The sequence below is a fragment of the Lasioglossum baleicum genome, chromosome 8, assembly GCF_051020765.1.
Source record: "Lasioglossum baleicum chromosome 8, iyLasBale1, whole genome shotgun sequence".
Lineage (NCBI taxonomy): Eukaryota > Metazoa > Arthropoda > Insecta > Hymenoptera > Halictidae > Lasioglossum > Lasioglossum baleicum.
This window is the reverse complement of record NC_134936.1, coordinates 14,358,700-14,384,516: the sequence shown is the minus strand read 5'-3', so window position 1 is coordinate 14,384,516 and position 25,817 is coordinate 14,358,700. Positions and strand designations below refer to the sequence as shown.

General features: G+C 50.8%; 3 protein-coding genes across 7 annotated transcripts in view; 1 reads left to right on the top strand and 2 right to left on the bottom strand.

The window, feature by feature from the left end:
• The window catches only part of Atos (atos homolog atossa), a 33,928-nt gene extending 16,608 nt beyond the window's left edge, over positions 1 to 17,320 (bottom strand). The window contains exon 1 of one of the 3 annotated variants that reach the window (XM_076428748.1): positions 17,040 to 17,320. The gene's annotated coding sequence lies outside the window, so the exon portion shown is untranslated. The remainder of the gene's footprint in view (positions 1 to 17,039) is intronic. The other 2 variants (XM_076428746.1, XM_076428747.1) reach the window with 2 other exon arrangements.
• Positions 17,321 to 18,376: 1,056 nt separating this feature from the next.
• On the bottom strand, positions 18,377 to 19,302 carry LOC143211300 (translation machinery-associated protein 7 homolog). The gene is made up of 2 exons (XM_076428821.1): positions 19,142 to 19,302; positions 18,377 to 18,730 (listed from the first exon to the last, which is right to left on the bottom strand). Exon 2 carries the CDS (start codon positions 18,727 to 18,729, stop codon positions 18,535 to 18,537), a length of 195 nt encoding a protein of 64 aa, XP_076284936.1. The 5' UTR covers position 18,730; positions 19,142 to 19,302; the 3' UTR covers positions 18,377 to 18,534.
• A 465-nt stretch (positions 19,303 to 19,767) lies between these two features.
• LOC143211265 (tubulin glycylase 3A-like) lies at positions 19,768 to 25,797 on the top strand. Of its 3 annotated transcripts, none has more exons than XM_076428762.1 (13): positions 19,768 to 20,294; positions 21,487 to 21,774; positions 21,837 to 22,022; positions 22,086 to 22,303; positions 22,403 to 22,530; positions 22,899 to 23,172; positions 23,239 to 23,452; positions 23,530 to 23,620; positions 24,005 to 24,495; positions 24,570 to 24,766; positions 24,825 to 25,094; positions 25,152 to 25,361; positions 25,421 to 25,796. In XM_076428762.1, the coding sequence occupies exons 2-13, from the start codon at positions 21,621 to 21,623 to the stop codon at positions 25,661 to 25,663; spliced, it is 2,676 nt and encodes an 891-aa protein (XP_076284877.1). In that variant the 5' UTR covers positions 19,768 to 20,294; positions 21,487 to 21,620; the 3' UTR covers positions 25,664 to 25,796. The 3 variants fall into 3 exon arrangements, with proteins under 3 accessions (XP_076284877.1, XP_076284878.1, XP_076284879.1); XM_076428763.1 differs by lacking the exon at positions 19,768 to 20,294 and having other exon boundaries at positions 20,515 to 21,774; positions 24,005 to 24,175; positions 24,242 to 24,495; positions 25,421 to 25,795; XM_076428764.1 differs by lacking the exons at positions 19,768 to 20,294; positions 21,487 to 21,774; positions 21,837 to 22,022 and having other exon boundaries at positions 22,212 to 22,303; positions 22,386 to 22,530; positions 25,421 to 25,797.
• Positions 25,798 to 25,817: the final 20 nt, after the last annotated feature.

Sequence of the window (25,817 nt, the reverse complement as noted above, 5' to 3'; positions counted from 1 at the left end):
GCAGTTTAAAAATCGTGTCGGAGCGGCCTGCGGTTCCGAGCGGATTGCGAAAGGGAGCCGGCGACGTTGACAATGCAGTCCGTCCTCTGTCCCGAGGAGACGGGCTCGCGTTTCGAGCGAAATCTCGAACGGGAATGCGACGGCGGGGAGCGAAAGAAAGGAAATTCCCGGGAACCGAAGAAATTACAGGCCGCGCGAGCGCGCGTGGTCCGCGGACAATTCCACGGCACTCGAACGCGAAATGGATTGCTCTCGTCGTGTATAATAGAGCGACGATTCAATTCGACGCAATTTCGTAATTGCGCCCCGGCATCGAAGGACTCGCTCTCCTTTCACGCATTCGCCGAAACAATGGGCCGTGGGGGTCTTACCGTTGCCTCGCGCGACACGGACACGGGAGAAACTCTGTTTCGTTACGAAAACGTGGCCCCTTTTGCCGGGGAATAATGGACCGAGCAACGATGGACTCTTGTCAACGAGGACCGACCGTTCCCATTGATTGCGAACCCGGCCCGAAAGCCCAACCGTACTAACCGTTCAGGATACCTAGGACCCGCTGCACCAGCCGAGAAATGCACCTTGTTTCTTCTCCTGGCGTGCAACGGGTGCACGGGTCCGTGCTCTGGACGCGACACGAAAATAAATTCACTTCGGAGGGAAGACGAGTCGCCGTTCGCGTGTCTTTCGATAGCGTTTCATTTTATTTGTTTACGTCAAGCACGTCGCTCGTAATTGCATCCCGACCGTGCAATTATCGAACATTTACAGTTTCTCAGCTTTTCAGGAAAGCAACGTGGAGGTCTTCCGGTTGCAGCGGTTCGCCCGAGCCACCCGTTATCGCGGTGAATTTAATTCCGCTCCATTTTCGGCTAGGACGAGAGTAACTTAATTACACCAATTCGCTTCTTGTCGCTGGGCAAACAACGATCGCCCTTTGGTCACGGCGCTCGCCAGGAGGCCGTCGAGAGGCGGATGCGAGTCGGCCAATTAAAGGGCGGACAAAAATCGTTATTATCCTGCTCGAAGAACGCCGAGCCGCTTCCTTTTACGAGCGATTATCCGACGTAGACGATGAACATTAAGGACGAGCGGGAAGCGAATTAATCTGCGCCGGTTCCCGTGATCTACAAAAATATTCTCGCAGTAGATAGCGGCCGGTCCGAACGATAATCGCTATCGATTAAGTAATAGAGAATCGCCTCGCGATTACTAGATAAGAAACGCCCTCGTCGAGATAATCGTCTGTTTTCGTTTCCTCGATGGTCTGGCATTTAAAAAGCTATTATCGCCGCAGTTTTTCGTCTGAAGATCGCGTCCGGGGTTAGCGCGCGACGATAATCGTTGTTGACGAAAGGCTCCGCCGTAATTCGTTCGTCGCCGCGACTAGGTAGGAAAAGTTTTCACGTCGGACGACATTTTCCCACCGACAACGCGATCAAATGCTTAATGGCTCTCTCATTACGCGGTTTATGGCCCACATTGTGCATACGGGCGCCGTGTGGGCTTCGAGACCATGAGCCCGGGTATCAAACGATCGAAAAACATCGAGCTCCGCCGACTGCGTGTCGTCCATTACGATATTATATTCCGCCTCCGCAGGGAAATCGCCGTTTGCGCAATTGCACGTGATTAAACCGGAGGAAGGAGGAATCGGCATCGAGCGCGCACCGGGAACGATCGCTCAACGATCGGCGACAAAAGGCAAATTGCTGAATTCGTGCACCGGCAAAGGTCGGACGGACGGTTTTATTGCGCGAAATGGCAGGCGATCGGTAACACGGTCGAGACCGCGTTGAAAATTATACAATCTCCCGGAGCGGATCGTTGTGCAACGCGACAATCTCATCCGCGAAATGTTACCCGTTGAAAAATTGAGAAGCCCGCGGTACACCGCGGCCGGCTAATGGCACAATAGTTTAGCATCCACCTTGCGAATGACTTTCTATTTCCAGAAGCGTTAGAGAGGTTCGCGTGTGCAGCTGTTGCACACACGAGTCATGTATATTAAACAGCGGCGAGTGAAATCTCGACCGAACAAGTAAACCCCGTTCGGTTCGATTCGAAGTTACCGGTGACCCCAAACCGATCTTCGATTTCGAACATCGATTAGGGTTCGCGGGGGATCGCACAGAAACGAAAAATGACGCGGAACGACTAGGGTCCGCGCAACCGATCCTGGTTCGCTGAAGAAATAATGAGTTTCTCGGGTCACGTGACGGTCGAAGGGGAAAGCAGGTCCGCGTTACAGAATTTACGAAGCTGGTATCGTGTTACGCTCGAGGCTCCGCGATATCGGCGCGGTGTGCCGAGCGGTCGGGAAAGGAAAAACCGAGCGTCCGAACCCGAGGCGAGGCGTCTAAACCAGCGATTCGAGTGTATCCACACATCCACCGGCACGTATCTATTTCTATTTCCAGAAACACGGTGGACACCGGAGGCTCGCACGGCTCGTGCCACTCGAATCGGAACATGCCTTCGACGAGCCTCGGAAAGGAGCACGAGGTTCTCCGCGTTGCTCGTCGAGGCGCGTCGCAATAAAACGACCACAGAAACACAGAGAGAGCGAGAGAGAGAGAGATAGAGAGGGCCTACGCCAACTTCGACGCGCAAAAATATAAGAGACGATCGATCGACGCGATTCCGGGTCGAACGATAAGATCAAGATAAACCGTCAGAAAGTTTCCCGTCACGATCACGCAGAATTTTTCAAAGTGTGTCGTAACAAGGCGACGCGAGCACGGTGGTTTTCCACGCGACACCAGCACACACCTTCTTCCTCCTGAAATCCAACTCGTGAAAAATCGGCTGACCAAACCGATGACGCAATTCCAGCCAGTGAGAGTAGATACCCGGAGACCTCAAGCTTCCGCTCGTACCGGATTCCCGTTTACATAACGCGGCCACTTACAATCACCGTGGCGACCGTTTCATTGCTTTTCCAGGCCCTGCTTCCCTCTCCTGTCCGACCGAAAGGGTACCAGTTCCCGACCGACGTGAATTCGTCACGATTTTCCTTGCCAACAGCTCCTGATATCGGAAACCTTGCTGACACAGTTATCTCGAAGAACTAGAAATCTTCGTGTCCTGCTAACAGGGAAATGACTCCAAAATAAACGTCGATTCGCGTGTCCCGTCGACAGTGTGCTAATATTAACTATAAAATATACTCTTTCTACGCACGTAGTGCACGAAGAAGCCTACAAGTTTAATTGTTTCCATCTTGAACACAGTGAAGCAACCGTGATGTTATTTCATAACAGTGTATCATTATAGACCCGCGCGCTATCATTGTATAAAAGTAGATCGAACAGGGACTCTCCGACAAGGAGATTTTCCAGGGCATCCGCGTGTGCTCGAAGATGCACGGAGTACGTAGGCGACTGGGAAAAGCGACCGCTGGCTTCGAATAAAAGAGTCGAGGTGAAAGAGCGGTCCTCCGGATATCGTGTCAAGGCTAATGTTCATCGATCGGGTAGTAGGTCCGCGTGCACGCGTGTGCTTATCGACTTGCCAGAGAGCCACATCGCATCGGCTCTCCGCATCCTTTTCCCTTGCCCGGGATAGGCCCGACGCCTATTCAATGCTCAGGTTAAACAGTGTCGGGCCAGGGACAGGCGTTTCCACAGGTATCCGAGTGGAACGTTGAATCGTTTTAAAACGGTACGTACTTAGCTGTCCCTCGCCGAAATGGAGCCCCCGATTGCAATAAAATTGCTGTCGGCTAGGTACCTGGGCGGACGGATAGCCGTGAAGGTAGATTTGAAAAGATTGCCGATGCTTTTGTTTCTTTTTACTGCCTGTCCATGGAGGAAGAGCTCCATATTCGATAAACTGATCCTCGGGTGTTTACGTTTCTCGGAACCACAATAACTTTGCCATCGTCGGTCCTAACCGCTGTCGGACGGAGAGGTAAATGATTTATCGTGAAAGGAAATTGAGTGAGGCAAGAAAACCGTTATCCAAATTGTAAGACACAATAACTTGACGAACCAACAACGATGGAAATTGTCGGAGCGGTGGAGAGGATGAAACCCGCCGGGGCCCGGCTAGGTACGCTCCTTTCGGTGCTGGGGGCTCGTATCAGCGGCGAGGTCAGCTGAGCGTAGCGTCGAGCCCTCAGCTGGGAGCGAAAGATGGCGTCGAACAGCTGATCGACTGTCCGCGCAAGCGCGCTGCCGTCGAGCTAGCAGCAGACGCTGAGCTGCAGCGGTGCGGAGTGGCGAGCGCACGTGCGAAATATCGAAAGTCTATTTCCAGGTTGGAACGAAAATGGCTCGCGTATCTCGCGCCATATGGCTCCCTCGAATCGCGCTGCATCCCCGCAAGGGAACAAAGCCAGCCGAATAACCCTTTGACCGGTCGATTATTTTCGGAAGAAGGTACAATACCCGGCAGCCTTTCTATTAAAAACACTTCATCGGGAACACGTAGGGAGAGCGTTCAAAAGAAAAAGCGTCGCGTCCCGTCGTCGCTCTCGCTTGGATAGCTCCGATAAATCGAGTCTCGCGCAAAAATGAGCACGAGGGTACGCACGACTTTTCTTTCGGTGGCCTATCTGCCCTCGTATCTAGCACTGTCAGGCATTATCGGTAATTAACGACTACCGCGTTAAAAATGGTCGCACGATCAGGGTCTTATCGATCGGACGCGCGTCCTCTGCCGCCTCCGCGAAAGCCTTTTTGGAACGAGGTCACCGTTTCGAAGGGACTTTTATCTTATCGTCATCGGTCGAACTATCTATCTCTAGGACGAGCTGTACTTTCACCTAGCAACCGGGCAGCCCGCGACGACGCAGAACATCGGCGGGTTTTCGCCTTGTGCGTTCCGGAGACCGCGGAGCCCTTGAAACTGTCGCGCGAGGTTGCCCCGATCGAAGCTGCTGCTACTGCTGCCACCTCCATCGGCGCAGCTGCTACGACGAACGCTTACCAAAAGCCGCTTTATAAGCTCGACATTCCAGCTGGTATCGTGCCAACGGCAATCGTCACGATATTGCGGCACGCTCGTGACGTTTCTGTCCGCGTGTCCTTTCACTCTGGTCGGATGCTCGAGGAACCGCGTACAGTTATCAGGCGTGTCCCACGCGAGACTTTCGCAGATATCAGCCCAATCTGACTAGTCTTAACCAAGCCTGGTTAGTTACAGGTACAAAACAAATTAGTCACCAAAACAACCCTCAGCCTCCTTCCACGTGACTCATCCAGACAATTGGCCTTTCGCCTTTTTCCTCCACGTCATCCATTCTCCCCTCAGACCCATGAACAGACGGTTCTTAATTCATCGGTCTTCGTCAGAATAAACTTTCATTCGGCAACCCAGAATCCAGTTTTAGACGTATGTAAATACGGAAGCAGGAGTTGGCAGGTGCGACGAGTTGCAAAATCGTCCGCCCGTTCTACGATTTTATGGAAATCTTGAGTTACCGTCGAACAGGGAGGATTAACCGCAGAGCTGTGCTCGCGTCATTCGATCCTTGCGAAACCTTACGCTATTCGCAAGCACGAAAAACGAACGGCGAAAATCGCGGCTGCCGTCAGCAACATTGTTGACCGAGCGAGCAAACCGAACCGGACCGGACCTGACCGGCGGCGCGGACAAGGCCAGGTATCCTGTTTGAAAATCTGTTGCACGGCCACTCGGTCGAGCCGCCGAGACACGAACCCGAATCACGACGATTGTCGATCGAGAAATCCTTTCCCGACCGTGTCCTTTCACTCGATGTAAGCCAGGTGCTGCGGATTACGGGACCGTCTAAGTAGGTACTCGTCAGCCATTACCGAGCACCGGAGATCTTGAGTCAGAGACAAACGGCACCTCTTGTTAACGAGACCGGACACTGTTCGCATGTAGCCTAGGCGAAAAACCAGTTTCGCTGAATGGGAGCCGCGGTGAATTTCGTACGCTACAAGTTGTCACCTATTTTCCACGGCTCTTGAATCGTACAATGTAATCCGCGGGGAAATGGCGGACCCGCGGGAACCTCGAGCATCTAGCCAGTCCTAGACTTAGAGAAGCCTTGCTAATATCCTTCGCGGAAGAGCCGCGGTCTGAAACTGGGATAGAGAGAGAAAAAATGAGATTTTACATCAAGACGAGATCTCATGTACTCCTCCGGCGCGGAAACGTCCGAGCTCTAGCGCGTCCAGTTACAACAAGAAAAAGAATCGGTAATCGCAGTAGCCCGAGACCCTGAGACTCTATGGACGTCGCGTCGGTGACAATCGCCTTGAACTTGAGACTACTGCGTACGATGTTCCAAGAGCGAAACGCGTTATAGAACGCTGTTGTATTCCGTTAATTAGTATTTGATTTACAAGAAAGAGTCGAAAACATGTTGACAATATATTGTAAGTTAGCAGAATGAATGTAAGTTAGTCGAATGAAATGTGTATGTACTTGGGAGAATAGAAAGTCTGTTGAGGGGAAATGGGTTGTATATAAGTTCTAACTTGAATGGTGAGGGTTTAGGAATTGTAAGGGCTAGAATGACAAGGTCAGAATTTGGAAAATGACGTTGCCAGGTAAAGGTTCGAATATGATGGGGCAAGGACAGACGTCGAGGATGAGTCAATGATGAAATCACGAGTTTCTTTACCCTGAAGCCGGGTATCTACGTAGAATGAAGTGACGTTGGTACAAAGGAAGGTGACGGGCGATTTGATTTGCAAATTGCAAACTGCCTCGATCGAAAGTGGATTTCTGGATTGGGGAAACAGTGTGCGACTTCGGAGATCGAGGTAACGAGTGTAACGAGAGAACGGCTATCACGTGGGCACCGATCTCCGCAGACCTATCGTCTGGCGATGCCGTTCGGCCGCGACTTCCGCGTGGTGTGTCCTCGCGCGAACACCACACTGGCCGAGCATGCGAATTGCGCGTAAAATCGGCGGCCGACCGATTGCATAATGCGCTTCGGTGCACGGGTGCAACGGTGCGCACACGTGTCGCTGCGTGGCACGGTGCACCGATACCGCGGCTCCGACCGGCTGTTGCTAACTCGCGAAACCGCACCTTTCTCGCTCCACTGTTGCGAGACGCGTTTTCTGGGGAAGAGCACCCGAGACCCTGGCCCAACGAATTACGGGGACAATACTGGTTAACCACTTGCCTGTTAGCTTTCGCACGTTCTCGCAGGGTAAAGGGTTAGTGTCGGGACGACTACTTGCCTTCTACGGATTTATGACAGGGTCTTATTGTCAGTGCGGTCTTGGGAGAGGGTGATTGGGACTAAATAGACTTGGGATTTCCCGAGAGGCAACCTGGCGTTGCGTTGCCCGAAATTTACGTATAATGTCTTAAGAGGGTCGGTTACAATGTTACCTGCTGAAATTGTAACATTTCTGAAGTCGAAGACTGAGTTTGCACCGTGTTATTTTACTAATTTGTCTCCAAATTCTGTAAACATTTGTTCAGAAATCTCGTTACCGATATCCAAGCACCAACGCGGAGAAAATCGTGTGACAGGGGTTGTAGATAGCCTGCTAGGTTGGAGGAGCTTAACGCGACCGTTTGTACGACGCCGATGTCGCGTGCAGGAAGATTGGCGACCGTCGAGGCGATAAATTAAGACTGCCGTCAGGATCCGTGGAAAGTCCCCGAACGAAAATCAAAGCGGCAAGGTCTCCGAGGACGGAAACGCGTCGGGAGAGAAATCCCGAGAAACGATGGCCCCGCGGGATGGAAGATGGGGTCGATTAAATCGGGATCGATCGTGTCCCCAAGGTCCGGCGTGCAATTAGCAGGCAGCGTTAACTCGCTAGAAATACATCGAGCCGCGCGTACCTTTGTGGTTCTATCCGCGATCGGACTGCCAAAAGAACGCTTCCAACGCCGGCCAGAAATAAACCCGCGCTTCCGGTAGGCTCGCGCGATGTTTCGCAGCAGCGTAGGGACGCGGGACGCGGCGCGGCGACGATGGAAGAGCCACGGGTGTCTTGCTTCTGGTTTTCTCGCTTGACCGACGACGACGGCCGTATACGATACACGTGGACCGTGACGCGATGCGGGACGGTCCCCCCCGCGAAAAATCGAGAGTCTCCTCGAGATTGACCCGACGCGTTCCACTTTTCCGAAGCGCGAGCTTGAAACTGGGTCGGCTGGCCGAAGTAACAAGGGGTGCACGGTTTGCGGACGAATCTATCCCGGCTAGCCGTGACGCTCTCTCGACACGCGGACAGGTTTCAGGTGCCACGACCCAAATGGACCTATCTAGTCGAGAAACTACGAGCCGCCGTCTCTTCCTCCAACCCTCGGAGAGCGGACGTTTCTGGCTTCTGCACGGTTGGCGAGGCACGACTCCATTTAGACACCCCTTTTCGCAATTTTCCATCCGCGAGGTAGAATTTTCAGCGTGCTTTGTTGTTCCCCGGTCCGGTCTACTTTTCGGAGCTGGCGAAAAGCATACCGGGGAATACGTTGAAGCGGCGACAAAAAATTGCGCTCGAACTATCGGAGGATCGTAAAGACAGAAACGGCTCTCGTACCTGTTTCGTGACTCTAATACACGCGGAGGCAGTAACTATCCAGTTTCACGATGATAATCAACGCTTTAAGAGCAGACTGCAATATCGAAACGTGAGACGGCCCCGAACGAGATACAGAGGCGTCGTTTTGGGTTCTTCTCGCTACATCCGCTCCGGCTTTGGCGCGCGCGCGAGCAGCCATCCTCGTGAATGCACTTTTTCGGTTTGAATATCACCGGTGTCAGGGTGAATTTAAATGACTCGACAACTATCATTATCCGCTTTACGATCGGCATTAAGACCGGTGTCGTCGGGCAGACTTGTAGCGTGCTGCTCGCAGATTTCCACCTCTGAACAGTCTCGACAACTATTTCGTCGGACTTGCTGGCTTGTAAGCGCGCGTGCCTAAGCGATTTCAATTTACGCGCGTCCGATCGAGTTGTAGGGCTCCTCGATCGGATAAACCTCGTTGGATTATTTAAGATCTCCGGAGACGATCGAACGGCTGAAACCGAGGGAAACCGAGCGACCGAGTGTTTCGCGTGGCCTCGATCTCTCTCGAGAAAATTCCTCATTTTCATACGAGGATCCCACGTGGCGGCGAGCGTCTGGACGATGAATAATTGCGCCGTTCCGAGTCGGCTTGCGCCACCTCGCGAATAAATGATAGGCCTGCAACGTCGTCGCGCGATGTGTGTCGTGCCCGCGCATCGCACAATGCGCCTTCCACGTTGACGAACCTCCCGACGACCGAAGGGAGTGACGTCAATTCGCCGGAGGGTGAAAAAGGGCTCGACGAGGATCTTTTTGTTTCCGCACCGTGGCGACCACTTCACCTTCTTTCCTCGTGTTCGAGTTATTACCGCCGCGCGTGCATTTACTGGGCCGGGTTCTGCGCAAACCCTTTCCCTTCGCTCGCGTTCGCGAGCGAGCGAAAACCGCGAAACCCCCGATAATTAAAAGCTCGTCGTCCCAGCGATCCAATTAGACGGGGACCGAGCGAGGGTAGATCGATCGCCGACGACGTGCACCGGGAGACTGCGACGAGACCGCGGTTTCCTGGCACGATTTCCGACAAAAATGCATCCCTGTCCAGTGAACCCGATACTTGCCGCGGGTTTAGGCCGCGTCGCGAAACATCGCGGAGAGCGTCTTGACGCGAGACAAAGCTTCTCTGGAGTGGCTGGCTCGGGGACAGGTGGAGGGAACGTGGAGAAAGAGAGAGGGCGAGAGAGATCCTCAAAGGGGTAATGAGGCCGGTGGGTGGCAAGCAGTGGGTGCAGATCTAGGTTACCTGCATATTATGCAACCAACACCACTGCGATCCCGCGGTTGCACATGCAACTGCATACACAAGCGCGTGGATCATTAGCTGCGCCGTTGCGTTTCGACCGTTGTTCGATTTCTAATTGATTTACCGGATATTTATCGCACGTCCCCGCGCCAAGATCCGCGACACAGGCTCGATACACTACAAGCTTATAATATGCCGCGAGTTGGAATCCGGGCGAAAGTTAACAGCGTAATTACAGTTTTCAAATATGAGTTTCATTTACCGCTTGTTCGTAAAACTCCATTCACGAGTTCGTGAAAATTTCCCGGCGACTAGCTCGCGGTGGTTGCGTTAGGGAACACAGCGATGGCTCGATAGCTGAAACTATAATGTTGCGGGTAATGAGCTAACTCGGTCAAAAGCAGACGAGTGCGGATAAGCAGTCATCTATCGCGTGAAAGTCATGAGATACCATTTATTAATTACAGTTTGCCGACGAGTGGATGCTTGTGTGCTGAGCATGCGTTTCACTTTCTCCTCGATTCGGCAGCGTAGGAAATATACCACGAAACGGACCGTGGAATTTTTTTCCAACGTCAACGACCCAGCGTCGACGGCGGTGCACGACGTCGACCCCACGTCCGTCGAAGAAACCTCCACGACTTTCAGCAGCGTCGAATAATAAACCGAGGCCGACTTTTGTGTTCCGATCATTTATGGGACGACCGACACGACCGCGCGCGCTCTCTCTCCCTCCTTCTCTGCTCGCGCTATACCAAAACAATGTGGGGGCGCCGTATCCGAAAACTCCGGGCGTTGAACCCGGCTCTGTTTTGGATGCGCACTCGAGAAAATTCAAGGTGACGCTCGCGCGGTTCCCAGGCGGTGACCCGCGAGTATATGTATTGCTCGGTTGTTTCTTGAAATAAATCACGCATCGACCGGGTCGAATCGGTTCGAATTCAAAAGAGCTGTTTCAAAAACAATGTTGAAATTCGTTGTACCCGTACAAGTGCACCTAGACACGGTGCATAGGCACGAAGCACGTTCTGAACGAGTGCCATAATTCTTCCGCTTTCTAAGGTTGGCAAGCTCCGAAAAGATTTTCGACGGTGGAGCAATCATATTGAAAACGTACTGCCAATTACCGTTCGCGTTTTATCAGGACTTTCACGAGGCCGCGATTAAACGATAATTAGCGAAACGAATCGCGGTGAAAGCGAACGAGACCGATAGTTACGGGATGGCGCGTTCCAATAATCGAGAGATAAATGCAACCTCGGGGCAGGAAGCTACAGTTTCGCTGCGTAGTTTTTCGAGGAAGCAACAAAGACGCTGCGATATTCGGGCGGACGTCATTTGGCCGCTGTTTGCAGCGCGTTGCCGCACAGATGTGAGCCCGACCCAATAAACGCGCACGGTGTTTCCCAATTGAATCGAACGCCGAGCCAAGCGCCCGAGTTTCTCTCGAAATCGTAGCAGGAAGAAGCGGATCCGCTCGCGCGAGGATCTAGAGTCAACCTTGGCTACGAGTTCCTATAAATACCAAAGGAAGCCGCGCGTCGGCTCGCATGTGGTGTCGTTAGATGGCCGAGGTGCAATGCAGCTGCACGGGCTGCAACGTCCCCGAACAAGGCTGCGGTAAACGGTCTCGTCTCTCAGATAACACGTGCACCACCACCTATCTTCTATCTCGCGTGTATCGAGCTTACATAAGGCATCGCGGTATTATGCCTTGTCAACGACAGCGGTGCAGCGTGAAGCGATTAGTTGCGAAACTCTGCTCAGGCACAGTATGTATTCTCTCCATGCGAGTCGCATCGATTCCGGTTCGCCGCGGCTCCCTTCCACCATGGCCAACCATTAACAATTATTCCGGCCCGTAACAGCTATAACTCGTTCGAGCCACTTCTCGAACCACGCGAAACGGTGGCACTGCCGCTCTGGAATCGGCCACTCGTGGATCACGCCAATCGATATTTCACGATCAACAGACTCATGCCATTTACTAGACGGCGTTTTATTCCTTCAAATTGATATGTCCGGTCGAAAGTGGCCCGTGTCGGATTGTGGTCGTACTAGATGCCATTTCCAGTCGCGTGCGACTACATTCGTTTTTAATGCGACCGAGCGGCGCGATCGAAAAGTACTAAGCGATTTAACCTGCGTGTAGGATCGATCGTGGACGATCCCGCACGCTTAGATCGTCTCGAGCTCGTCCAATGGAGACGTTTTGCTCGGTCCGCGGAGCAAGACAGCTGCGGCGCAATTTTTACGGGACGCTCGGACGAAAAACTATGGTGTACCGTTGCAACGCTCGGGTTCCTGTAGCCCGAGCGAGCCGGAGGCGTCGTAACTCGTGCACAAACACGAAGGATGTGCTAGTTGCGCTCGTGAAAGTGGAGCCATGCGAGGAAACTTTGCGATTAGGCCGGTGATTCATCGGCGTACCAGTTTTCAGATCGTAAACGCGAGACAGGGTCCGTGGGACACTGTCGTTAGTTATTACTCCATTACCCCTCGGGGGAGCGAAACTGCACGCACGGACACGATCACGGGCACGAGTATCGGCGCAAAGGTTCCCGGCGAGGTCGTCCTCCGATCGGTTAAAGTTCACGGGTTCAGCCGAGCTCTCCCGATCTGTTCCGTTCGAAAGAGCAGAGATATTCTATGTATGTATAGTATGCAACGTCAAAGCTAATCGAGCCTAAATCCCCCGGAAGCCGACGGAAGGTCGGCCGAACAGCTTTTTCAATTTATACATTCTGTCGTGACGGAACGCACGGGCTTTCAGAGCGCGCGCAAGCGGCAAGCAGCGCCGCGGTGCATGTACACTGTACACATCCTGCTCGTACGAACGGTTCTTCGCCGATGTGGGTCAGCTCGTTTACACGACCGGCTCTTGGCTTATCTCGCGGCTAGGCTGCACGCGTTTCGACAACTTTTACGAGTCGCCTCCGCCGAAGGGCCCTCCCTTCGAAAGTACAGAGTCGTCGAACAATCCACGAGAAAAACGAGAAGCATGGACGTTTATCTTACAGCCGGAATTTCGAATAGCTACGATCAGGAAGACTTTCTAATTCAGGGTTACTCATTCTCCCCGTCACGTTTGTTTTTTAAAAACCTCGATGCAGTCAGAAGAGACGTCCGGGTTTCAATGGCGTGAATTTCGAGCGGAACGCACCAGTTCAACTCGCGGAGCCGCGGTTTACTTATGTAATTCGTAACGAGCGCTTCCTGTGCAATCGGTTTCGAAACACGGAACACGGCAGTCGAACGTGATTGTCCTCGGTCTTGAAGAACGCGTGGACCTTGTGGCGGTGTCGTCGGCTGACGTTTATCGAACGGGCCTTTTTCGGGTCCGCGCGATTTCAGGGACCGTTCCGTGATCGAGTCACCGCAACGATTTTCCTCGGAAATCTAGTTGCGTGCGAGCGGGTTCCGCGTTTTCACTGTTACCGCATTGCGTACCGCTAATAACGTCCGCGTTGATTCGCGACGCGGTTCAAATGAGATTCAAAAAGATCGACGATAATTCCTCGACGACTTTGCCGCGCGCTCGCGCGCCCGCGCGTGATCGTGTTTACGTAATACCGATGAATCCTTGCCGAAGCGTTCGATCAATTTCGCCGAGCCTTATTCGCTTTATCATCGAGAAAGTTTCCCTGGTGTCACGCTTATCGGAGCCGAGGGAACTTTCTGTGGCCGCGCGATTCTCATTGGAAAAAACAAAAAAAAACGCGACGTAATCTGGTTGATCGATAGCTTTCCTTAATTCCCGAGGATCGCTTTTGATTTCTCTCTAATCCGGCCGTTGGATCGATAACCGACTACGATTGACTTCCCGGCATTCGGAAAAAAACGGCCGTGTTCAAAGGACAACAAACAGCGACGCTCTTTGTAACGTCCAACGTTCTCGGCGACGTGGAAGAAGCGTCGCAAAGAATCGTTTTTATCTACGGCCAGTGACGCAAGCGGTGGCCTGGTGCAATCGCGAAAGCGATGCAGCTGATTGCCATTAATTGCGGCAGAAGCCCGTTCACTGGACGACGAAAAACCCAGTTCTTGCAGCGCGTCCGTCAATCCGGGGACGGGGAGTCGCGAAGGGATCAGTTCCGTGTAGGTGTAAATCGGTTGATCGTTGCACAAGGTAGCAGCGATATATGCACGCGCGCGATGACGAGGCCGAAAACGTCCACCGACAAATATACATAGAAATAGAATACCGGAAGAACGACGACTGGAAACCGCTGTTTCGGCCCGCGGAATATGTCACGCGAATTAACGAGTTCATATGTACAAGCTCGACGCTGTCCTCGATGTTCCATGTAATTGAAACAGATCAAAGAAACCTGGAATCACACTCGAATCGTTGATCGAACGAGCTCGACGACGGTCTCGCACGCGTTCGCAAGGCATATGAATCGATCGATCGGTTGTTTAGAGAGCGAGCGCACAACACACCGCGCTCGCGATATATTCTTTCGTAATTGCTCACGGTGCTCTCGACGCAGAAGCGTTGCGTGTGTCAGCACGTGTCTTTGGTCGTGCTCGAAGTCTGACGCAACGAGCGTTCGCGCCGTACAAAGACGCTGGAAAACACCAAAACTCGTACGAAGACGAACGAGTGTGAGAACCTCATCTATCGATTCGTAAAAAACTAACCCGCGTCGCGACGAAAGATAACCCTGGGGAGCACGTTCCGCGTACAAGCTTCTCTCTTGTGTGATACACGCGGTTCTTTAACTCGCCCCCCGATGTTTCACGTGCGATGCGGATGCGTCACGGCGATTGTGACGCAATATCGCTCGAGGATTGGTAAGGAAACGGAGGCACGATTGTGCCACCAACAACCAAACCATCCGTCCACGAGGACTATCGTTTGTACAGGCTGTCGAAAAGTACGAGACTCGCGCGGACATGGCTTTGAACAATGCACACCTTATCGGGCAACTGCGAAACAAGAGAGTCATCCTTGAGGAGGCAAAAGAGAACACAGATTACACCAGGAAGTCATCGTATACGTCGGATCATTTTCCGCGGAATAAGACGCCGAGCTAGTTGCGGAGTAATCCATAATTGCGGACCTCTATGCATTTATACAGCATGTGCGAACGTTTATGTTAATACGAACTACGTAATGATGTTTATTCACGAAACGCCAACTAATTTCTCCCTTATCGCGGATCTTAGAGAACAATCTATGAAAATTGCGAATCTGCATAAAGATTTGCAGTCTAATAATCGGTGTATGCAAAAGCGATGGCAATCGAATATTCAGACCGCGACGGAAGTTGTAGTCTACTAAATATAATTGATCTCTCAAATTCTCGAACAACGTCGGGCGCTCAAGCCAGCCGCCGATAAAATGAAAAATTGCATCGGAGCAGCGAAGTAACGTGGTGCTAAATAAAAAAGAGAAATGGGCAGAGAGAGGGTGATATGGTAACTGAAAAAAATTGTACCTATATGCAAGCGGTTCGCGTGCAGTTGAATGCGTCATAGGCTTGTCCCGGCGATTGTTTCTCTCAACCCGTCGGCGACAAAACGACCCGAGAATCGATTCTAGACCAGCGAAGGTGGATTATTCGTTTGAATTTCACGGAACGCGGAGTCAGGTGCGAGAAAAAGGTGACGAAGATAACATCCCAAGCGACGCGCTTAGCCTCGAGCTACGCAGACGATGATTTAACAGCGTAAAGTAATCATTACGAAACTTAAAGCACCTCGAACTAATGTGTTCGGGGCCTGGAATAAATGATCCTGTCTTCTTTCGCTGCGGTGTACAGGGTGTGCAGAAATTAGCCTTTTCGGGACTACTTCCTCGAGATCAAAACTGACTGCCTCATTAGACTCGATGCGAATAACTAATACAGTAAACTATCAGCTTGCCGAATTAGGATTTACGGTAGAACGATCCTTGGGGGGTGAAGTCATCCCTTAGAGCACCGGAACTGGACTAAACTACTTCGGCTACATTCGGAGCACGAATTCGAAATACGAGGAGCGGCGGAAAGCTTTTTGGGAACGAGATATTCGAGGTGCACCTTTTTGAGCTTGCGCTACTAGGGCGCGATGTTTAAATTCTACGGGGTGGGGGATTATTTGAAATAACGCGACCCGTTAAAGAGCAGAGTGGCTTTAAAGGGTTCCCTCACGGCGAGATCCCAGCGTGAAGCTCCGGGGCCGAGGTATACGGGGTGTCCCATTATCGATGGTACAACCGTGGGGTGATTCTGCATGAGAAAATGATTTTAATAAATTGTCCTTCATTTGAGGCTTTGTTTTCTAGAAAATCATGATCGGACATGTCAGACGATCCGTATATTCGCTACCCCCGTATCTACCGAATTTTCAAACTCGATTTTCTCGAATAGAATGCGTCTACTGAAAGAGAGAGAGATTGATTTTATATTTTCCACTTATTTTCTAGAATCACCCTCATATCACGATTGTATCATCAATACCGGGACACCCTGTATACGCGTGGCGAGGGACAAGATATACGCATTAAACCGAGAGTGCTGTCTCTCTCGGACGGTCCTTCTCTCGCGACAGAGTACACCTACTCGGCGATAGGCATATAGGTTTATACAGGCGCAGCGCTCTGCGCTGGCCCACACACATGTCAGGCCAGGAAATCGCGCTCGATCATCTCCGCAGTGGTTAAGCTCTACCCTCCGAGGGTGGTGGAAGCGTTGGAAAAAGCTTCGAAGGTACGCAATATGGTACCGCGATGCAGGTGAATAACATGGTGTCCCTTTGTGGCCACACGCGAAACGCGTTTGTCGGTTAGATACGAACGCGCACCAGCCTTCCCGAGACCCCTTTCTCGGGCCCAGCTTTAGGCGAGACCTTCCGCAGGTGAAAACCTACCGAAAGAACTTTCCGCTTTGGGAAAACAGTCCGTGGCTCGCAGGGCCGTACGTAGTAGGTCCGCGGACCTCGTCACCGATTTTTCCAATGGACTTTCTACTCGCGATACTTGCTCCACTCGGGATACATTCGCCCAAGGGCCAGCACCCGAAACATTACGGATCGCTACGCCACTGAACCCTGGCCCTATGTTAGCCAAACACGCTTTCGTTTGGCACCTCGCTGTTTTTATGGGAGTCGCTGTGTATGTACGTCTTCCACGTACAACACACACGTCCACGGTACATAAAACCATGGACGCTGTTGGACGGACAAGGATAGAGAGACAGAGAAGGGCCCACACTCCGTTCTGGTCCCTCTTTTGTCAAACGCACAGGAACAAGCTGTCAACCGATTAAATGAGACGGGGAATCGTTGGAAAGACTCACCGATTTGTAGTATCAAGCGAGGTAGCACGATCCACCGAGCCTGGAGTCGTTCCCGTGGGTCAAATGATCCTGACCAACCCCATACTTTTCTCCGAACTATCGACGCACTCCTAGACTCGTCCCTGCTCTGTCACGATTCGCCTGGGAGCCCTTCTGCCAATTGTCCTTTTCGCGTCGAAATCCCGTCGAGAGAAATTTGACGGACACGAGACTGCGACAGCACAAGCACTCACGACCACCTCGAAGGTCTGTTGCCAACTGACCCAGCCAGTGACAGCTCTCTGCGGGCCAACATGACTGCCAACCTCCGATCGAAAAATAAACTACGAGTTCCCTCTCTACAATGTTGCACAAAGACCTCCACAGAACCGTCCGAAGAAAATTGCGAGCAAACTCGAGCTAAAAAACGCTAATTTCCTCGTTCGAAACACCCACGCCATCGACATCTACGTTTCCGATGGCGCAGCTCGATTCTTATCAAGGGATATGGTCGAAGTTTCGCTGATAACGCAATGATACGATTCACCGCAGTCCGTAAAAAGTATGGACAGAGGAGAACGACAGATACGAATTGTCTACGATGCTTAGACACTAGTTAAAGACACGTATCGCAATTAAAACTGTGTAGAGATTGAATTAATTAAGAATTCGGTCGCATCAGTAGTTTAGAACGCCTACGCTGGCCTGGAGAATCGACCGTACTCCGATGTGGAAGGAATCGACGCGCAGGGATTTCTTGCTGAAAGGTTGCCGGCACTGTCGATCATATGGCAATCAGCTGTAATTCACGTTTAGTCAATGGACATATGTTTTGCGGCCGATTTCGGAAATTCGCACGCAGAACGATCGATAAACGCATGTTGTTTGCAATGTTGTTTATCGTATCTTTTCGGCATATGTATTTCTCTTTTGATCGATAACGTTGCGCAACAGCATCATCAATCGAAATTCAGAGACTGCATCGTCGAGACACGTTCGAAATCATCGAGCAGAGTATTTTCGCGTCAAGGTTAATTGATGTAACGGTTTTATTATTTGACGGTTAAATGAGAACAAGTCTTAAGCAATCATAAAACTCCAATCTTGTAACAATTATATGGCCGTCGCCTGGTTATGTCGTTCAGCAGATGTATCACGCCTCGTTTCGAATTTCTACAAAACACGTTATTCCAGGAGATTTTCAACATCTTTTTATTGCTATCACATTGCCGCACGAACGACTACGGTACATACATACGTAGGAAACACGTCGGCGATGATCGTTCGTCTTCGATCGTCACGTCGTCGCATCGAAACGGAGAAATGTAAATGTCTGTTAAATGCGTGTACTACTGTGATTTGATACATGATCGTTTTATTTACAAAGGTTTTACCATATCTTGTAGCAACGGCGTCGACAGATGTTCCGATCCACACTTGAATGAATATAAAAAATCATGTGTCGATAAAAAACACAGTGCGCATGAAAAATACGATCTTGTCAGTCTTGAATAGATCATTTTTTGCCAGATTTCTTTATGCCACCTGTGACTAGAGGCCCTCTCTGACTTGCCTTTTTCGCAGCTTCCTGGAGGGCTTTTTGTTGTTCCTTTTGCTTTTGTTTAAAGGCAATGTCGTCGTCGTCCATGTCCTTTGATTCCTTCTTAGGCGCCTTCAGAGGCTTTTTCTTGCCACCCTCTCGACCAGACATTCTAAAAAAAAAGACACCTCTCGATTTACGCGACACATACGAATTAAATATCGCACGTTTCCCAGAAAGGGTTGGTAAAAATCATGTTCAAAATACGCATGTATAACAGACAAATAAAATAGTAGAATTCCCTTCTCTGTTTGATTATCAGCCACCGACCCTTGGCAACATAACCTACAAATACTTCGCCAAATGTTTAAACGGACAATTTTCGAAATTCATACAATTATTACACATGTATCGTTGCAGAAAATTATATAAGGAATTGTTCGATAAAAGCGAGAACGAAATGAGCTTTCGGTTATGAAATGTGAAATAAGTTACGGTTGACGCGTGGAATACACTTCACGTGGGTTATGGTATTCTGTGAGTACATAATATGAGAAAAGTATATATCCATCGATTTCTATACCTTTTAGACTGTGAGAAAATTTAGGTGAAATCGCCGGTCAGCTTTCCAAGCGTGGTGCGTCAAAATTTAATGTTTCTGTGCCAGATTAATGCTTGCACACCGTGAGCAAAAGATTTTGCGTTGTCCGACATTAAACGCTTGCGAAGATTATCCTGCCATCTGCTGTAAGTTTGCAGTTATGATGTAAGCACATGAGGTAAAGAAGTAGACCAATCACTCTATAGGCAAGTGGGAACTGGGAACTGTAAACAGTTGAGCGTGGAGATAACGTGGAATTAACAGTGATCTGAAATACCAACATCGCTAAAAGTTCCACCACCGACGAGATACTTGTCGGTCTCGGTGGCTCCACGCACAGACTTTGCTCCACATTTTCTACCTAAATAGAGTAGAATGCTGACATTACTCATTCTGTAATTGCCTTATTGAGACGCGGTATGTGAAGATCTACAGGTTTTGTTGAACACATTTTTCGATGCGATAAACAGTTTAGAAGATATTCCAGAAAAATGAATTTAACATTAACGTTTCCTCAATTTTCTCGAAAACCGTTCGTTTCACGAGGAAAAGTGGTATGACATAAGAGACGCAGAATGTGAAGATCTACAGGTATTGTTGAACACATTTTTCGATACAACCCACTTGGAAAAACCTACTTTATTCGAAATTTTTATTCAAATAACATTTTTGCCCAACTCTGGATATAAGCTATTCTTTCATATTTTGCATCTTCAAAATAATTCGAATGGCCTCCAGTGCCGAGTTATAAGCCTCTAAAAAACGGCTAAGTTGTTTCGTGTAAAAGGAGGTAGTGCGAGAACTTGGCTGGTGCACTACCGTGCACCTAGATAGAAGAATGTGCTCCAGTGTGTTTATTCCAGTTAATCGTTACGCAGAAATAAACGATAACTTCACTTCTCGCTACTTTCAAACGTATCTTGACACCGACAGTGACATGTTTGTCCCACGGATCGTTCGTTCTTTCGGAGCTTGTCTATATTTCGTATCCTTTTCAATATTTCAGTGACATATCCCCACAAGCATCCCTGAAACTCCCTCTGTTTGCACCACCCGCGTTCCGGGTATGCTCCGAATGAAGTCCTACAGCTGAATTCTATGGTTTCCCACACCATACATCAAATTGTATCTAATGGTAAGTAATTAAGATAGGGCAGACATGTAAATAGATCGGCGCGCGTTGCCAGACCAACCTTGGCCAGCAGGAGGGACAAGTTCCTGTAACTGCGGTGGACAAGGAATGCTGGCAGATAATGCGACATTGGTTTTATCTCACGCGACTATCCGCTCGAAACCGATAAGGAATGTACGCGTGTGGTCCGACCGAATTCCAAAATAGTACCGCGCCCCACATACGTATGTGGATCCTTCGAGATTATCAGCGTGAAATCGAACTCGTATAATTAACGATAGGAGGTCGAAGCGAATTCGTCTGGTCTGGCCCTTCACGCGAACCAAGATGCGCTCGCATAAGTGGGTCATAGCTTGCGAAACGGGAGCGGTTAGGCAAACCCACGCGATCGCTTTTTCCTTCTTTGCCTGCATTCAGCGCTCGAGAAGTTCCGCAGGGGTGCCTGGTACGCTCCTCCAACCCTCTACCACCCCTTCCGGCCGTTTTTGCCCTTCTTGGAAACTGGTTGCATAATGGCTAATATCGTGACATTTGAAATTTTCAATTGACGAGACCGCTGGACGCAGGATTACACCGCGGCTATCGATCGAATTCCAAATGATTTTTCCCTATGGATCCACGGAACCGAACGATCATCGTTCGCCACAACAGAAAGCAGTTTAACGCGAGTTTCGAGGAGTTTCGCGTTGTCGGGTGATCGCAAGAATCAAGGATCTCGTAATGTGACGTTAATTGCACGTCCGCGGGGATGCGGTTATGCGATCTTATCCAAACCGGCCGAATAGTTGGGGAGCTTTAAAACGCTTTCAAGGCGCACGCCTGCGGAATTCTAGATCCTGTGCACATACCCCAGTGTCTGTCCTCGACGACGTTCAGTCGGTGTTCTGCTACCGTCTCGTCGGTTCGTCGTTGCTCCCCAGGGAGACAAAAATTCCTGTCAACCCGGGGGACGTTCCCTCCGATTGCGCCATAGAGCAATTTTTTGCGTCGATCGATTTCCATTCGAGACACTGTAATCATTTGATAAAGACGGTCGTCGCGATAGAAGGATGGCGAAGAGGGAAGTTCTAGAACTCAACAGGTACAGGAAGGAATCCTGCCGCCCATGCGTTCGAATCGACGCGGACGTAGAAACTTTATTTTAACGTTTTCCTCTGTCTAACTCGTTTCATCGAGCCTGTCCAAATTTGACAAGCTGATCCAGGATAAACTGCCGTCGACCTCTTCGGGCCCGTTCTTCCTCCGGCGAAGCGCGTTGCAATGAAGCGAACCTAGAGACCGATCGAGTGCATCAGCGCAGAAGGAGTCGCGTACTCGCAAGTGCACTACATGAATGCGAACGATGAGGCGCCGTCGAATCTGGAGCTGGCCAGCCCGGAGAAAGCGGAGAAGAATGAAACGGAGGCCGTAGAGGAGGACCCTGTCGAGCCAGAGCCGAGGGTGGTCAACGATTCCGGCGATGCAACTGGCGATAAAGGGGAAGGTAGCCTTCTGATCTCCTTCTCCGATGTTCTCTGTGCTTTCATTTCCATATTTCTCGTGCAGAGACCGTCCAGATCCCCACAGAGCTGCCGCCGACACTTCACGAGCGCTTCATGCGCATCAAGGAGATGGTTAAGGATGCCATAGCCGCTCACCACACGTTCATGATCTACGGGAGGGCTCGGGTGATCCGTGAGTGCTTGCTGAAGAGGGGCTGGTGCGAGAAATTCTTTCGAAAAAACCCCACCGGTATAGATCGTTGCTTGATCTAACGCTAGATCCGGACTCGTCGACAATATCGATCTTTTCCAGCCGATCATTTCACCGTGAACTCGAGTCCCGTGGTGATGCTGGCCGGTATCGGCGACTTGAAGGACCATCAGAGCGAACGGCAGCTGATCTCGAGGATGCTCAGCAACCACACGGTCGATTTTCTGTGGAACACAGGATCGGAGTGGCCCGGTTGGCCGTCCCAGGACAACAAGACCACCATCTTTAACAGATACTGCCGGGCAGGATTCACGTCGAAGGTATCTGAACGGTGTTCTAGCTCGAATCCCACCGTTCCCGCGACGTTAGCGCATCGGACGAGAATAATACATGCTTCCTAAGAGACTCGATCGCCTTAGGTCGGCCTGTGCTCGAACGTCAGACAGATGCACTGGTATTACGAGGCCGGGGTTGCCAACACCCTATTCCCCCGCTGCTACAACCTGTGCCAGGGCGACCAGATGCACGCGTTCATCGAGGATTTCCGGTGAGCAGCGGAAACCTCGTGTTCCTGTCTCCCGTTTCTCCTGTTTCGCGTATCGCGATGATCAATCTCCCTTGCTTATCGATAGAACGAGACTCCGCTTCTTAAAGCAGTCTCCTTTATATTCGCAATGCACCGATACACGCTATCTTGAAACTTAGATGATCGCCGGGGTTCGCTGACCCTAGCTATCGTGGAAATCGGAGGAAGTCGTCGTCGATCCTTCAAAGGCAAAGAATTGGGGCGGGTCTTCTCAAATATACTCGAGATTCCTTAATATGTATTCGGGAATCCCAAAATTTCTATGACCGCTGGATTTTGATTTCACAGTGCAATCGAGTTTAAAGGAATGACGTTGCATTGTTTGGTAGATTCACGGCCTGTCTGAGCCTGCTGAAATGGCTGGTGGACAAGATCAACGCGGAAGGCGAGAACGCGGTTCGTTCGCCGACGGGCACGGTGCCATTAAAGGCCCTGGAGTTCGCGATCAAGCGGTGCAGCGATTACATCAGCGCGCAGTCCCACGAGGACATCGATCAGGAGACGGAGAGGGTGTGGGCGCATCAGTGGGACCAGTTTATCAGCTGGTACTATCAGATCGTCCACGGCCAATCGCTTTTCATACGGAACAGCGTGCCATTTCAAGTAAGCGGTCTCTAGCAGACCCAGCGAGTCGCCAAGAGTTGCATTAACATCGAACGATGCGAACAGAAATTTTTCCTTGCGGCGAAACACATCTTGAAGAAGATGAGGAAGTACTGTCCCCAGATGGACATGGACGGCGTGATGAACGTGTGGATCATGAAGCCGGGGAACAAAAGTCGGGGCCGAGGGATCACGCTGTTGAACAAGCTGGAGGATGTTATGGCCAAGATGAACCCTTCGAACAAAACGGACACGCGCTACGTCGTGCAGAAGTACATCGGTAATCGCTATTTTAAACCCTGCCGATCGATAGATTCGAATAAAACCGTGCTAATGGGTGGAACTCTGTTTTCGCAGAACGGCCATTGCTAATTCATAGCACGAAGTTCGACATCAGGCAGTGGTTCATCGTCACCTGCGCTCAACCCCTAACTCTTTGGATATACAAGTAAATCCCGACTTATCGGTACAGACGCGTGCAAGGTGCACCGGCTGCTTTCGTGCCTCGTAAATTCGTAGGCCGTTTAATTGGTACAGAACTCGCATTCGTCATAATTATCGCGAATCTATATTCACGGTCGGTACGTAATCGACGAAGATGCCCGAGTTTTATCCTATATTTAGGATGGCCACGGCCACCCGCAGTCAATTACCGGTTACAAGCTCGCCCCCCCCTCCCTCCCTTACGAAATTGATCCTTCTAACCCAGTTCGTGTACATGCTCGGGCCGACGCGACGCAACGCGTCGACTGTGTCCCGATGACGCGTTCATGACCCGGGATCACGGTCGACGTATCTACCCGGTATGCACTATCGCGATGTTTCGTTGCAGGGAGAGCTATCTGCGGTTCTGCTCGCAGAAATTCTGCCTGACGAACTTCCACGAATCGATCCACCTGTGCAATCACGCGATCCAGTGCAAGTACACGAATTGCGGCGACAGGGATCCTGCGTTGCCCTCGGACAACATGTGGGACGCGACCACCTTCAAAGAGTTCCTCAAGTATGATCCCCTTCGATCGTTCGAGGTTTCCAAATTCGAGTTAGCGATTCATCGAAACTTCGACAGGTCCCAGGGACACGACAAAGCGTGGGACGAGATGATATACCCGGGGATGAAGCAGGGTTTGGTGGGATCTCTGTTGGCCAGTCAGGAAGCAATGGATCGCCGGAAAAACAGCTTCGAGCTCTACGGCGCGGACTTCATGGTCATGGAGGACTTCTCCGTCTGGCTGATCGAGATCAACAGCCATCCGGACATGAGCTACTCGAGCAAAGTGACCACTCGCCTTTGCAGGCAGGTTTTGGAGGACACTGTGAAAGGTGCTCGAGTCATTCTGCTTTCTCCACTGCGTTGGTAAATGTATGATTTCCCGGGTAAAATTATGGTTCCGCAGTGGTGATCGATTTCCGAGAGGACAAGAACGCGCACACGGGGGAATTCGAGCTGGCTTACAGGCAAAGGATGCCCAGTTGTCAGCCATACTTGGGCGCAGCGTTGTCTCTGCAGGGTACTCGTATCACGTCGTTCGAGAAGAAGTCGAATTGCTGCAGTCAGGAGTCGAAAGTCAGCCTCTCGTCCAAGTCACCGATGGTGGGTACTAAGATAGAGACGAAGTTCTAGCAGGTACATGGATCACATGCATTCCCAGACGTGTCTGACGAAGAAGAAGTCAACGATGCACACGCAGATCGGTCCAGTGATCGTCGATCTGATCGAGGAGTTGGAGATCCAACTGGATCAGGAGTTCTACGCCTACTACAAGGTGGACTCGCCTAAATTCAGACAAGCACTGCCAGCTACCGCGGTTCCGAAACCTTTGAAGACTACCGTACTGGTAGATAAGCAGGAGTCGACCGTGAAAAGCGCTCCCACGAGTGTCAGACCTAACGCTAAGACGAAATCGGTTGTAGCGGTTCAGGTAAACGTAAGAAAAAGATAGTTGTTCGAACATTCTCATGATCGTTGCTTTACACAGAATGGAAGAATAATGGAGCAGACTAGCAGCAGCCAGAGAGCACCGTCTCGGACGCCAAGGAAGTCGAGGGCGTTCACCGGAACGACGAATAACAAGATCGAAGGGTCCCCTGCCAGGCAAACATTGATCTCGAAGATCATGGGCTTCCAGAAACAGCCGATGAAGCTGACACCGAAGAGCGACAAGCCTGCCAAAGGGAATCAAGAGAAGGTTTGGACGGTTCCGTGGTTTTTGGTAGCTTTGTCTTAAATGTGCTATTCATTGTTTAGATGATCAAGTCGGTGGTGCGAGACGCTATCAAAAAGTACAAAAAAAGCGCCGCCCTGGCTGCCAACCCGTCGGACGTTCCAGCATTGCCGTCTTTGCAGTCGACGAACAAGGCAAACGAAGTTGCTACAGGGAAGAACAAGAATCGTAGCGTAGTCCCGAAGAAGCATGTTCACCAGAGGAAGAACAAGGTGCTGACCGACATCACGGACATGTACGCGGTCGGCCTGAGGCTGACAAAATAATTGTAACAAAATCTTTGTGATCTGCACTCGTTATCTGTTGCTCCCGACCACTGTTGATCCGTTCTAGAAGTCTATATTTCGACCGTACCGCTAAACATAGTCAATAAAGAACTGTCCTATCGATCCGTGTATTTTTCTGTTGATACGACCACCC

Excerpts from the sequence above, each read along its gene's own strand:
- LOC143211300 (XM_076428821.1), bottom strand. The coding sequence starts at position 18,729 with ATGTCTGGTCGAGAGGGTGGCAAGAAAAAGCCTCTGAAGGCGCCTAAG.
- LOC143211265 (XM_076428762.1), top strand. The coding sequence starts at position 21,621 with ATGAATGCGAACGATGAGGCGCCGTCGAATCTGGAGCTGGCCAGCCCG. Across the intron at positions 21,775-21,836 it reads AACTGGCGATAAAGGGGAAG|AGACCGTCCAGATCCCCACA; the intron begins GTAGCCTTCTGA and ends TTTCTCGTGCAG. Across the intron at positions 24,767-24,824 it reads TCTCGTCCAAGTCACCGATG|ACGTGTCTGACGAAGAAGAA; the intron begins GTGGGTACTAAG and ends ATGCATTCCCAG.